Consider the following 14,982-nt stretch of genomic DNA (forward strand, 5'->3'; position numbering starts at 1 on the left):
TGTAAACCAGTGGACTAAAGCACATTTAACTTCATGGTCACAACCTTTGTCACAATGTGCCATCTTCTCTCTCCCATTGTCTATGTCACGCCCATCTCTCTGTTTGCTCTCTAATAAATGCCAAAAGGACATTAATATCTTAAAAAAAAGCTGCATATAATAACATAACAGAAAAAGGATCTTGTGTTCACAAGGTTAAGTGTACAAACATGTCAAAGCAGCCATTTCGATGTGTTTAACCACAATGTGACAAAGGACTGACAAAAAACAATGAAAGGTCCACTCCAGGACAGCCCATGGTAATATGAATATTGCTCTGGGATTTGCTTATAGTCGGTGCCTCATTATGCAATGTTTAATATTAATAAAGAAAGTACAAGTATATATTATTCATAAGCTGATTTACTGTGGTGTGTGTGTGTGTGTGTGTGTGTGTGTGTGTGTGTGTGTGTGTGTGTGTGTGTGTGTGTGTGGACTTGAGTGACAGATTGAGATGCTCCCTTGCTATGGGCAATACAACCAGACAAGGCTCTTACTTTTCTACAGGACACATCCTGACAATTTCTCCCACAGTTAAGAGGATTTGTCCGAGCACGACTGAATATATAATGCATGTAGATTCCAAATTTTAATTTGGACAAAGTAAATGATTCAATGCAGTCTTTTCTCAGAAGTGAAGCTGGAAGGGTGTGTGTGTGTGTGTTTGGGGGGTGGGGGGTGACAGGATGTTACTCATAGCCAACTATATACTTTGTAACATTTTCCACATCAACTTCAAAAATCAAATGAAAATTGGCCGAGTTTTGTTTCAACCAGCAATAGCTTTTTTTTTTCATTCACCAGAAAGGAAGACACCCATCATTAAAGTCATGCCTTCATATCCTGTTTAGATTATTGTAGCTCATTGCTACCTTGCACTATAAAGACGCTGTCCTTCCTGCAATTTGTAGGCTGCAAAATGCAGAAGAGCAATGATTTTGACTGGACCACAAGATAAAAGAGTGATATCACTCCACTTTTAACCTTGTTGTACTGGTTAGGTTAAGCTCAGAATTGGGTTAAAAATCTCATCAATTACTTATTTAAAAAAAAGGGTATGCCATTCCTTTTATATTAAACTCTCTTGCATCTGTTTTTTTAATGACCCAAAGGAAAATGTATATCTTAAGATGTTATGATTTTATGGTATTCTTTGCGTATTGCTCCAGTCTCACCCTCAGCTGTCACTTCAGCCTCTTTTCCTTGCATAGGGTTGAGATAGCTTGTTTTTTTATATACAAAAAGTAGGTTGTTATGTGATCTTCAACCCCTAACAACACAATGAAAAAACCCCTCCATTGGTATGTAAGAGTCTTCAAAAGGCCAAGGAAACTCTGTTGATCCTTGTTGATATTGGGGACTTTTTATTTTTTTCAAACACAGCCTAAGCGGTACATTTCCCCTCAGATATTTGATACATATCTCTCAGATATAAACTAAATGAGTATTTTGGAGCATTCAGTCAAGATGATTCTGCTTGTGTAATGTATCCCTCCTTAATGTAAATCCCCCTTGCTCATGTTTTATCTCCTTCCACAAATATTTTGGCACCACTCAAGATAGCTGTATTTGAAAATGCAACTACTGCCAAGCTGATGATACCTATATTAATATTTATGTTCTCTATTGATTTGGTGACATGTTTGAATTAATTTATACCCTCTCAAAAAATGGGTGTACTACACCTCTGCAGCCATAGCTTTTTAGGCAATTTGAAAAGGCTTTTTCTTTTTATAGGATCCTGGAATAGCTTGTCTGAGGACAAAAAATGGTTTTTCCATTACCTTCTTTTTGAAAATCCAGTTTTGCACTTTGCTTTTGTCTTTCATGAATGTGTAGACTTGCATTATCTGTTTTAAATACGCTAATATGCAATGTGACCTGTTAATCTAATAGACCTAAAACTAGGATATTATCTTGTAATATAGAACTGATGTGCATATTCTCTGGATTTGTTTTGGGGGATTGTCTGGATTTGAGCGTCGTTTAGTGATTTGTTTAGTGAAAAGTGATTTCCACAGAGACTATATTGATTTGTCAAGTCTCATCAAGTTCATTGGTCAAATCCACCCTTGACGGCAAGGTCCACGAGTCGTTCTTTGTCTCCCTCTAGTGGATATTGGCAATAACACTATTTTGCTGTGGCAAACCATGATGAAAAAAATATTCTTCAGACGTAAACCTTCTTGTTATTTTTGTTTTTTTTCAATAACTGCAATAGTAATCAACCAGCTAAAACAAATGTATTTAAAGGTGAAAGAGAGCAAAAATCTAACCACAGCAAACGTGTGCGTTGTTTTTTCAGTTTATGGTCGTGATGCGTAATGACGTTTACCAGTCTCTGACGTACTTCATAATGGCGGTGCCCTTGTTACAATGGGGACTGTTGTTGATCACTTGTTAGCCGACTTACTGTGAATAATTGCAAATAATTCCTATAACTGTCAGTATTCAGTCGTTTACACCGAAGGCTACATGTTAAAGGTAAGATTCATGTTTCATAACAAGCAGCTGGACGCTCATCGAGGTGAATTCAAGATGGATTTGACAGGTTGAAAAGTTCTTAGCCTTAGCGTAAGACCTCGAGTGAAGCAAGTTTGCTAGTTAAGGTTAGCTAACGACGGAGGCTAGCGGAGAGGATTGTCTGCTTGATTGTAGTGTAGGCGGCAACTTTGGCTGCCTTGAGTGTATTGCAAAATCAGATTAATGTTAGTCACTCGATATATTAAGTTATTTTTCTCATCGTACATCTTGCCAATACATTGGCGTGACTGATGTTCATACAGTGTGGATTAGCCCCTTGAAGCTACTGCAGTTAGCGCAGCTAGCTTTAGTTAAACTTGCTGTTAACAGTTTTGATACGACCAGGGGAACAGTGCTTCTCCGTTGTTATTGACATCTACATGCAATTACCAGTTGTCACTAGTTAACGATTTTATTTAAATAAAAATGTTTACATGCCTAGCGGTAACAGTAGCCTATGAATGACCGGCAAATGCCGGTAGGTTTTGGTTCAGGCTAGCTTGAACATTAATGTCATTCTACCTGACAGTTTGGCAGATAACCAACACTGCTAGTATCCCGATAGATTATCTTACTCTTAAAATGAAAATACCTGGTGAATGAGGAGTGGCTACAGCTGTGATTGTATGTGTGTTGTGACAGTCCAGTGCAGCGGGTCCATCCACCGTTGCCTCTCCCCAGCCAATGAAGGAATCCAAGGATATCTCGTCAATGTCCGGCCAAACATTTCTGGACCACATCAAGCCATGCTGGTACTGGGACAAGAAGGACCTGGCCCACACCCCCTCTCAGTCCGAGGGCCTGGACCCGGGCACAGAGGCCCGCTACCGGAGAGAGGGGGCCCGTTTTATATTTGATGTGGGGACCCGACTTGGCCTGTATCCTTGACTGATTGTTTTGATTACTCGGGGAAAATAAATTAATATTCATCTTTAGAGATAACAGAATACCATTTCTTCTTCTCCACTATGGAGCACTATAAATTAGAAGCAAGAGAGATAACAGCAACCAAAAGCATATCAGGCAATTATACAACACCTCATCAAATAGTAAAATACTGCACTCTGTCAAATTGTAACATTTATTCCCTTCCCTCTAGGAGAGATATTAACATTTTGGTGTAAAGATATGCTTGTATGCTGTTTACAGGAGACTAGTGAGTTATTGGAGGAATCATAGCTGTACAATAAAAGACAAACTCCTGCAGTTGGTTAGGATTTGTTTCATTCAACTGCTGGTCACTGAAGAATTTAACTTAGAAATTGTTGTAAAAAAAAAATGTTTGTAATACCCTTGACTGTCATCAGACACTATGATACGCTGGCAACCGGCATCATCTATTTCCACCGCTTCTACATGTTTCACTCCTTCAAGCAGTTCCCCAGATATGTGAGTTCAGTTGGTGGCTGTCCTTATCGTTTTTAATTACCGGAAGTAGACTAAATGTATGGGATAAATGTTGTGTTTGTGTCCCAACAGGTGACGGGCGCTTGCTGTCTTTTTCTGGCGGGGAAAGTGGAGGAAACTCCTAAGAAGTGTAAAGACATCATCAAAACAGCCCGCAGCTTACTGAATGACGTGCAGTTTGCCCAGTTTGGAGATGACCCTAAGGTGCAGTATTCCTTTGTCTTGAGACATTTTTTACTTTAAACATATGTGAAAAAAATTGGGGATTGTTAGTTCAAGGTCAAGGTATACCTTACTATCCCAATCAGGGAAATTCTTGTGGTCACAGAGCGCAGAAAAACAAAACATGAAATGCAAAAATACTGTAACCTTCCTTTCATACAGGCGGTCACACACTCCCACACACACATAAATGCTCTCCCTTTCTATCCCATATGCGTGCGCACACATGCACACCTCCACAAATGCTCACACACACTCCTCCCCTGACATCTGTCCTACCTACACACGCAAACCCTTATACAGTACATACACCTGAGCACAACAATATTACTGTGCAATGTACAAAAGTGCTAAATCCATCACAAAGTCCTAACTGTAAATCCATTGTATACCAGCATTGTAGCGCCCTAGCCTTCAATATTATCCTGACAGAATAACACATAGCAGTAGAAATAAAAACAAAACAACAGAAAAAATCTTACAGATTACTGTTGACAAAATATTAATTCATCAATCTAACCTTTGTGCGGATAAACAACCTGCTATACCTAACAGTCTTAATTATATGCTGTAGGATTAAGCCTTTTGACTGACTGCTCAGTTGGGACCTCTCATGTCGTGGGTCTGAGAGTCATTAAGGTTGTGATCAACCTTGTTTACGGCGAGGTGTGTGTACAGCTGGGCAGCTGACAGCTAATGACATCCAGTGACCCCGCCCGCCTGCACACCATCTGGATCATACACTGTGGCTTAATTTGATTCTGGATGTACACTTTTTCAAAACACAGATGAAGCCAGAAGACAGAGCGTTCTGAAGAATAGATTTATTAAATTATTGCAGAATGCAGTGGTCAGCTTTAAAGCTACTCATATGTAGAGTGATATGTTTAATCTACTGCACTAAATGTAAGGGTCTGTTATCCGTGCTCCATGTGTGTGCCAGTATATGTTTATGTCACTCTGCAAATTGCCAATACCTTCCTGCACCAGTGCCACCAAGATTCCTGTACATTTAGTGAATGAAGTGAGTTCTGTAATAGGTAACTGCCTGTCAAGGTTGCATAAAAGCCTTGATATTGGGGTTATTGAGGCATCTGTGTTTCTTTCAACAGGAGGAGGTAATGGTGTTGGAGAGAATCTTGCTCCAGACTATCAAGTTTGACCTGCAGGTGGAGCACCCCTACATGTTCCTGCTGCGCTACGTCAAGCAGCTCAAAGGTGAGATGGGATCGGTGTGGCATCAAATCCACACATCAGGGTGATTCATTATTGTTCTAGGAATTAATACGCTGTATTTTGTGGTGTTCTTATTGTTAAAGGTGATAAGAATAAAGTGTGCAAGGTGCTACAGATGGCATGGACCTTTGTCAATGACAGGTGAGCAGCCAGCATGTAAACACATACACACTCTCCCACTCTCACTCTTTGCATCACACATGACTCTTTCTGGAGTGCAGGTTGTCATGTAGTGGACACTCATGCTTACATTCATCAGTTTTACCATACTAGTACATTTCCAATATAAAATTTCAGTGTTGACTGCCCTATAATGAGGATGTTGGTGATTACTGCATATAGCAAATACCCACTTTAATCTAAACTGTTTTCCTCTGTGTACTTTAAAATTATTTCTTTAATAGGTATGGTGTTGATACATATATACATTTTTCATCTATTGTATTGTATGATTTCTTTCAGGGTTTTACTTACTTCCTATGTCAGTCATCCTAACCCACTTGCTTTTTAATGTGTCCATTAATACATTGAAGTATTACTAAAACAGGTTTGTTTTAAGTCTGTGAAGAGTGTTGATTTACAAATTTGGGGCTATGAAAGACATAAGAATCAGAATTTAGTATGGGTCGTTTCAGTTTTCAAATCTTCATTAGAAAACAAATTCTCTTCATGGTTGAAAAAACTGAACTGAACTGTCTTGTCTGTCCCGTCCAGCCTATGCACCATGCTGTCTCTCCAGTGGGAGCCGGAGATCATCGCGGTGGCCGTCATGTACCTGGCCGGCCGCCTCTGTAAGTTTGACATCCAGGAGTGGACTGCCAAGCAGTCGTCACGCCGCTGGTGGGAGCAGTTTGTCCAGGACGTCCCAGTGGAGCTGCTTGAAGGTATTCATCGTACCTCCATGACATCTCATGCATTTCCTACGACAGCAGTACTCCCGGTTATTAAATGTGTTGGACAGGTCATTCCAGAGCTGAAAGGTGATACAAAAGGCCTAGATTTAGGTATGAAGCTCATAGTGAATTAGCCAGTAATGTTAGGAAAGTACAATGCAGTGCCCAGTTAGAGAGAAATAACCTTGGTGTAGACACTTTGGTTGGACACTTTTGATTCATAAAACCTCTGTTCTCTCTTCTCCCAGACATCTGTCACCAGATCCTGGACCTGTACTCGCAGGGCAACAAGCCCATCCCCCAGCAGATACAGGAGAAGGAGAGGGCCGCTGCACCTCAGCCCCCCGCCCCCCCAATCCCACAGGGCCAACCCCAGGGCACCAACCCTCCTCCCCCACCACCAAAGAAGACTTCTCCTCAGGGTGGCAGCCCCGCACGCCAGCTCAAACGCCCACATGTGAGTACACACTGGGGTTGGGCGATTGGACGAATACGTCTGGGATCAGTGATGGACTAAATCTGTCGTGGGTGGAAATTCCCTTGTTGAATTATTATTAATTTATTTATTTATTCATTCATTTATTCATTCATTCAATTTAAATTACCGTTATCTTTGGTAATTTAAAATGTGGCCTAGTGCAAAACACACAAATGGGGTAGTGCATGCCGGGACAAAAATTATGCTTATTAAGTTGATTTTAAAATCAATTTAATCAGCATTTAGGCTGCCAGCACAGGTGGCGTAAACACAGCCAGCATTTCACAGATGGTTTTGTCCCTGCATGAGCTTCCCCATTTGAGCGCTACTGCTTCTTATTGGGAATGAACCATGACCTGATACTTGTACTTGTTTTTTTTCTTTACTGCAAGGACTTCTGCTATAATTTAAAATGTAAAAATGCCCCTTGCTTGTGTATTTCAAAGCTATATTTCAAGTCATCACACCCACACCATGCACACTGTGTGTGTGTTTGTCTGTCCCCACCTTCCCTGGCATGGATAAACACAGCAAGGATGAGTTATATATAGGGTTGCAAAATTCCGGGAATTTTCAAAGTTGGAAACTTTCCATGGGAATTAACGGGAATTTATGGGAATTAACGGGAATTTATGGGAATAAACGGGAATAAACCAGGAATTTACTAAATTGAAGGTATGCTCTTAATAGGGAACTTAAATATAGTTGGGGAAAATATATTTTAGCATAATCCTGACTAAAACAACCAGATATCATGCAAGTACAGTTGAATATCTATGCTATTCCTCAATCACATGCACACATAGCACACTGCTTACTGCAGGGCTATTGAGACCACGCCCCCTACATGCAACTCAACATTCATGTTTTTGTTCTTCAATGAAAGAATTGATTGTTCAATAAAATATTTAACACTTGATAAAGTTCTACTTACAAATAAATCTGTTTTAATTGTATTATTTTGGATGGATGTCTGCTTATAACAAAACAAATATTTATGCTTGGATATGATACCTTTCCATTAAATTACCCTCAATTCCCAGTTAATTCCTATAAATTCCCATTAATTCCCATAAATTCCCATAATTCCCATGGAAAGTTTCCAATTTGGAATATTTCCAAAATTCCCCAGCTTAACTTCCCATGGAAATTTACCGGAAACTTTCCGGAAATTTACCGGAAATTTTCCACCCCTTTGCAACCCTAGTTATATATATGATGACGATTGATTGACAGGAGGATTTACACTATCGCCCAACCCTAATGACTGACTGATAATGCACTGGATCTAGCAACACGTGTACACATGTGACTTGGCTCATCCACGGGTCAATCAAGTGATATGTTTTTTTTTTAAATATGTCTTGAAAGTGGGGATTGACTATTGATATTTATTTTCTTTCTCTTGTTTTAGGCATCCCCAAAAGATGAACCAAAGGCTCCAGGTAAGACTTCTGTTTAACTTCATGCAGGTTATGCTGCATTCTGCTGCTTTGTACTTTGATGTAGTCAAATGCTACCAAACCTGAGTCCACACTCCACACACTGAAAAGCTCTCTGGATTAATTCATCAAGCAACATGACAGTTATGCAAATACATTCTTGGAAACAGCTTCTAAACGGTATACAGGTTCTGCGTTATCGGGATTAATGTCTGCCCAACATGTGTTAGCGTTATCTAAATTTGCTATTCAAGCCTACAGCCATGTTCCCAAATGCGTACACTGGCTTTGCAAGGGTTTTTGCATCTCATCTCATGACTGGTCTGTTTGACTTGCAGAACAAGTTGGCTCAAAGATTCCTCGGCTGGAGAGCCCCATGCCCCCCCTGCCCACATCGCAGCCTCCCCCCGGTGAGTGTCTGTTAGTTATCCATCTTCCTCCAGTGTCATTTAAAAGGAATGAGAGTTCAAATCATTTGGAGTTGGGCAGATTCTGTCCTGGCGTCCTCTCAACTCCCCGCTGTCTGTTTGCGTGCACCACCAGATAGGCCCGTAATGAGCAGCCTGGACCCCCTGCCCAGGACTGAAGCTTAGAGGGTAACACAAGTCCTTAGTCCTCACAGTCTGGTTACATAACCAGCAACTCGTCTGGACATTATGTTTCCCAACACATGCATACTCCTAACCTCTCCCAGACCAATCTGATTAGCGCTTGAGCCTGATAATGAGACCTCCTATGTGGTAGAAGCCTGGCAGTCTTGGTCTAGCTGTATGTACACTGTCTGGGAATGGAAAGGTTATTCTCATTCACGGGGGAAACGAGTATTCTCACAGTATTACTTATTGCCTGCCAAGATGATGGTGGTGAACAAATCGAATATTATGAATTTTTAACATGCCGTCTCTCTCCCTCTTGTCTTCTTCTCTTGCTCACCAGACCGCAAAGCTCCCGCTCCGGCCCCTCCGTCGGAAGCCGAACCTGGAAGCGAGTCGGCCCCGCCTCCCCCACACGCCCCTCCTCCCCACCAGCCCCCTCCCCTCCCCCACCGCCCCCCTCCGCCCCCGCCCTCCAACTACATCATGTCCACCAGCAGCTCCTACATGTCTGGAGAGGGCTACCAGAGCCTGCAGTCCATGATGAAGACAGAGGGGCCGTCTTACGCCCCCATGCCACCCAACTACGGACCCCCTATGCCGCCCTACCACCCCCACGCCTACCCCCCGCCCACAGCTCCGCCCCCGGGGCCCCCGCCTCCACCCTCCACCTACCCGCCACCCAGCTTGCCCCCAACCTACCCGCCGCCGGGCTACAACCACAGCTATCCTCCCCCGCCTCCTCCACGCATGCCGCCGGGCCACGTTCCCCCTCCTGGGATGGGTCTTCCACCTGCTGGGTACCCTCCTCCGCCCCCCGTGCCCCCAGGACAGTCACAGGTGCCCCTGCCACCGCCCCCTGGCATGCCCATGAACCGTGGCGGGTGGATGAGATGAAAGGAAAAAGAGAGAGGAAGGAATGGAAGAGAACGAGAGGAAGAGCGGAGAGAGTCTGAACTAGGAACTGAGGCTGTGCAGAGCCACAACTGGGGATGTAAAGCTCTCTGGAGAGGGAAAACAACTAGAGGCCAAGACCTTGTTATTCTGGTACAAAACAAAGGAGGAGAGAGCTGGTTCAGTACGACTCCAGTACGACTTGTGTTAAACAGGTGCTGGGGTTCTGAATGAAGGCCTATCAAACAGACGTGGAAGGAAAACTGAGGTCTGGACAGTATTGTCAGGAGAAGCGCTGGCGCTGCAAGTGTGCACTGAGAATCTTCAATTATCTGGTCAATCTTGTTTTAAATGAGCGGCTGGAACATGGTACAACACACGCATCATGCACCCAGCTCTGGGATCCTGTAACAACACTGTCCACTCATTGTTTTTCCTCCTGGAAACGTACCAGGAAAGATTAGCGCCCTACAATTTATGCTCCCAAATATGTCATTCTGTCACTCGTACTCTCATTCATCGGTTTTTCACCCGCTGTAGGGCCATGAAATGTACCAATGTTCCCCTTCCAAGTTTTATTGTACCATTGGGAGGGTTCAGGATTTTTCCAATTCAGTGGAGATTCCTGTCTTTCTGCCTCCCTCTTACATTTCGTACTTTTTTCCTGTCGTCCTAATCACGTCCTTAACATTGGTTTGCCTGGAATCCCCGTCATCTCGATGTCTCTCGTATCTGGAATCTGTTCACTTCCTCCGTATAGTGAAATTTTCTGTTGTCTCCACATTCCCACCGTTTCCTTTTTCAGGGAAAAACGGATCATAATAAATTCTTGAGATGGCTGAACATGCTTAGTCACATATGAAAAGGACTGTCAGGCTGAAAGACGCTGCCTGATGTTAATAAAAACATGCTGTATATTCTTTCATTATTAGATTTGTTTGATATTACTTTCTGTGCTGTGAAAACGCTATGGTCATGTTACAAGATGTTTTCTCTGTATCATTAGACATTTTACATTCGATACTGTCATTCCCACCCACTTCTTTTTTCTTTTTTTAGTTTTATTGCTTTGTATGTTTTTCCTATCACATTTCTCTGAGTGAACCTGCACTGCACAGTATTACATGAACTACCAAACAGAAAGCTGTAATCAAACCAACCATGTCTATAACACTGGACAGTCCAAGGTATATTTGTACATATCTGATCTTATCATGCTGATGGATCTCTTATTTTTGTTTGTTTTTGTTTTTTGAGAGTTTCTATCCGTATGTGCCTTACTCAGGCTTCTCTTTAACAGATGAATATGTATCCTGCACGCAACTTTGCTTTTGTGTCTAAGTGGTACTTGGGACAATAAAGACCTGCTTTTCCTACTTTGAACTTGAGTTTTATGAGTGTTTTGAGGTTTGATGGGTACTGATCTCCAATCTGCTTAGCTGTCTCATTCAATCATTTCCACTTCTGTCAAACACGCACATCAAATATTGGCTTCAGCTGCATTAAGTCTGCAAAGAGCTAGATGGAAATTACTTGTGTTTTTGTTTTCTTTTACTTCCAGTACTATACCAACAGGGGGCAGCCTAACTCGTGCTCAATTGATCAAAGCAGCATGTCCACAGAAATGTGTTCATTAATCAATTAAAGACACCACTTCAAAGTATCGTTAAACAACTTTGTTTATTTTCTCCCAAAGTTTTCTAAAAGTGGCCTATTTCATGTTTTATTTCTTTCCACCTACCAATATCCATCTGATATCAGTGAAATTCATGAAAAGAAGTTACACAGTCATGCTAGTTACTACAGGAATTGACATTTACACTGTAGATTCTAGGATTCTGTATTGTGGTTTAGCACATATGCAGAAAAAAGAAACACTATAGATGTTTAAAAAAAAAAACAATCAGGTTCCAAATCAAAACACCATGCAGAAAAAAAAATGTGGCACATCTCAAATCAAATGCCATATAAAGTATTCAAAATTGTATCATGGCTTCAAATCAGTTCCTAGAAAAAAGGACACTTTTAAAAACCAAAGTTTGATTTATCTTTTTTTTTTTTTTTTTTTAGACCCATTATTTTAGAGAACAGAGGTGCAGGAAGAGCGGCCTCAACAATGTTCTAATTTGGAACAACTAAAACTAGAAATGGGAGAGCCTGAGCTGTCAGTCACTAATCGAACCTATTTCTGATTGAGCAAATCTCCTGATAGATTGAAAATGTGACTGCCCAGCTACTGGTAGCGCTCCCATCTCTATCTGACACCTGGCAATAAATACTTGGACTAACAGTGCTTGTTCATTCTGACATCAAGGAATACTCGTTTAAAATGTTAGTGTTTTCAGGAGACATCTAAGGGAAGACTTATCTCTCACATTCTAACAAAAAACAGATTCAGCTTTAAGAAACATGCACTGCTGAAACGCACCTGTTGAATCCATAAGAACAAGGCCTAGCTCCAGAAAAAAATGGACTGATTTCAATCATTGAAACACCTCAACAACCTCAACAAAATAATAATAAAATAGAATTATTCAGCCTTCTGCCTTGTAAATTTCACTAAACGTTGATGAGACAAGGCCGGTCCTGTATGGATGCAGCAAATGCCTTCAGCAGTCTTCAACCGTGTTGTAATCAGGGTTCAATAGTGAAGAAGAGGATTCACAGGCAGATGCTACAGTTGCAAGAGAAACCATTCAGTCGTCTTTCACACACACGCGCACACGCAGACACACACACACACACACACAGTCACAGATGGGCAAAGGTAAAGCTGTAGCCCTCCCAACCTGAGAACATGATTGTCGAGCATGCACACAGCATACAATTTTAGTTAATTTCACAATTCAAAAGAAGGAAACTATCCATCTATCTGACTCTGATTGAGATGGTTTGATTCAGAATGGCCTTGATAACATTTTCAGAGGTTACAGAGAGAAAGAATAATAGCAATTCATCTGAAAAAAAAACTAAAATAAAAAAAAAGATGGACTTTATTACCAAAAGCAAACCCTGTTTAAGGTCCGGTTGTGTGTGCTTTTCAAACTAAATATTTGATCACATGGCCACGCTAGAATACAAAATAGATAAAAGTAAAATCAACGATAACAATGAAGTAGTGCTATGGTTTTATACATAATATACACAAGTTAACAGTGATCTCTAGACTGTAGTATCGATAGACTTGTCTTATGAGCAAAAGGCGCTAGGTCACAGTGGGTTTCACTTAGTTAACACTTTAGAACGCTAATGCTAATTATACTCGTTGACCACTAGGGAGTGATACAGGTGACAGAGGAGCTGGGGTCTCTATAGGAGGTTCTATCAAACCTTATCTGAAGATACTGCCGCAATGTTGCCTTCGCATCACCGCAACACGTCTAGAGAGTTCTGCCCCCGCAGCCTTAATAAGTTCTGTGCTTGAAACCATGTAATATCACTAGCTTGACGTAGCACAGTTATGCTCTAAAGGACTATATTTGTTGTGTATTTATATAGCTTTCATGTCATAGCTTTATCACAAGCCTAGAATATACTGTAGGCTGTTTATGGAGAGAGATCATTCTGTAGCCTAAAGCCCCTAAAATCAATGAAGAAAGTGGCAAATCAGTGAAACTAGCTGCCAGTTGTCAACACTTCATAAGCTCTGAAAGATAAAAACATATCGTACAAGTAAAGTTGTACATTAGTGAGTAAGAGACTAAAAGGTCCATTTTGTAGCTTCCTAGATTCTATCTAATACAGTCTTTTGTGAGGGTTGGATGAAGGAGTGCTGGGTGCTGTAGGCAGTAGGGAGCTTGGCATGATGGGTAGTGTAGGCGCAGATAATGTGAGGTGGTTTCAGGTGAGTGTAGGTTGATCCTGATCTCTCTCGCTCTCTTCCTCTCTCTCTCTCTCTCTCTCTCGCTGGTTGCCATGCTACAGCGGCCCTTTGAACTGGTTCCCAGAGAGGTGCTGTCTGATGGACGGCTTTGATCCTGCCGCATCACCCAGCTTTCTCCACACCACCTGCACACCGAGTGAGAGAGAGAGAGAGAGATGGTGAGAGAGAAAGCGAGGGAGGAAGACAGCGTGTGAAAGAGAGGTAGAGCAAGACATACAGAGAGAGACAGGCAGCCATGGAGACAGAGACCTAAATAGTAAGGCTAGGCAGAAAAAAAAGACTTTCTTCTTCAAGACAGAAAACTTCAAACACTCACATTTTGACTTTGAGCTCAAAAGAGTGCATACACACACACACACACACTACAGTAGAGCTATCTCTGTCCTCTGTCTCTGGGAGGCTGCCTGACTCTAGTCTCTGGCGCTGGGATCTCTGAGCGAGCGAGGGGCCCCTGGGACCCCAATGATATTACAGAGGTACTATTGTAATGCTTCCGAGATTCCTGGCCTGTCACATACCTCTGCAGGGCCCAGATAGCCTGGCTCTCCCTCTCTCTCTCTCTCTCTCTCTCTAATCAGCGAACCTTTTATCCCGGACCGGGCCTTTCAGCACCACAGAGAAGATGGAGGGAGGGAAGGGGGGAGGCAGAGGAGAGGAAGAATGGAGGGGTGAGGCTGAGGGGTGGAGAGTGCTCTTTTCCCTGCCGCTCCACTTTAATTGCTCTGACAGCTCAACTACGAGCCCCTTCTTAGGGCTTCCAATTAGAGCTCGCTTTGCAGGAGAGACGGGGGTGCGGGTGGGATGATGATGGGGTGGGGGGGTGGGGGGGCAGAGAGAGAGAGAGAGAGAAAACAGGGAGAGAGAGAGAGAGCACTGTGTTCGGGACACTGCTGCAAGTGTCGTTCCATACCAAATGGGGCTTCCTCATTAGCGACAGCAACTCAAAAACTAACCTGATTTGCACCCAGAAGAAGTGAACTGAACAGAAAGTGACCAACAGACAGACGGCACAAACATGAACATTATGAACAACAGGAATACTTGGTTTATAGCGAAGGTCTGCACACAGTATCACTCTTCCAGAAAAAATGTGCAGGAGACAAGACATTTTGATCTGAGTAGGTCTTTAAGCCTGAATGATTATGGCTAAATTGTTAATCCTGATTATTTTACTAGATATTGTGACTGGAATAAATAATTATGATTATTTGCCTTGATGATAGTGATAACAAAATTATTTTACTGCACTAGCTAACTTATTAAAGCACTGCACTAGTTAACTTATTAAATAATAATAACAATAATAACTTTATACAGAAACTTTAAAACAGAGTTTTCACAATTCTTTGAATGTTTCAATATTGCCAATATT

The 14,982-nt window shown here is 41.9% G+C and overlaps 2 protein-coding genes across 4 annotated transcripts in view; one reads left to right on the forward strand and one right to left on the reverse strand.

The window, feature by feature from the left end:
* The first annotated feature begins 2,412 nt into the window (after positions 1–2,412).
* ccnk (cyclin K) lies at positions 2,413–11,102 on the forward strand. 2 transcript variants are annotated; one of them, XM_071539877.1, is made up of 11 exons: positions 2,413–2,523; positions 3,205–3,440; positions 3,870–3,951; positions 4,042–4,173; positions 5,304–5,409; positions 5,511–5,568; positions 6,142–6,311; positions 6,569–6,777; positions 8,213–8,243; positions 8,579–8,650; positions 9,177–11,102. In XM_071539877.1, exons 1-11 carry the CDS (start codon positions 2,515–2,517, stop codon positions 9,728–9,730), a joined length of 1,659 nt encoding a protein of 552 aa, XP_071395978.1. In that variant the 5' UTR covers positions 2,413–2,514; the 3' UTR covers positions 9,731–11,102. The 2 variants fall into 2 exon arrangements, with proteins under 2 accessions (XP_071395978.1, XP_071395979.1); XM_071539878.1 differs by having other exon boundaries at positions 2,420–2,523; positions 3,210–3,440.
* Positions 11,103–11,420: 318 nt separating this feature from the next.
* ccdc85cb (coiled-coil domain containing 85C, b) overlaps positions 11,421–14,982 on the reverse strand; it is a 51,584-nt gene continuing 48,022 nt past the window's right edge. For both annotated transcript variants that reach the window (XM_071539867.1, XM_071539866.1), the window contains exon 7: positions 11,421–13,735. In XM_071539867.1, coding sequence (XP_071395968.1) covers positions 13,646–13,735 — 90 coding nt within the window. In that variant the 3' untranslated portion in view covers positions 11,421–13,645. The remainder of the gene's footprint in view (positions 13,736–14,982) is intronic.

Source organism: Centroberyx affinis, unplaced genomic scaffold (assembly GCF_046629955.1).
Source record: "Centroberyx affinis isolate AG114_WGS23_722 - 3 ecotype Tasmania unplaced genomic scaffold, CSIRO-AGI_Caff_v1 ptg003529l_1, whole genome shotgun sequence".
Classification (NCBI taxonomy): Eukaryota; Metazoa; Chordata; class Actinopteri; order Beryciformes; family Berycidae; genus Centroberyx; species Centroberyx affinis.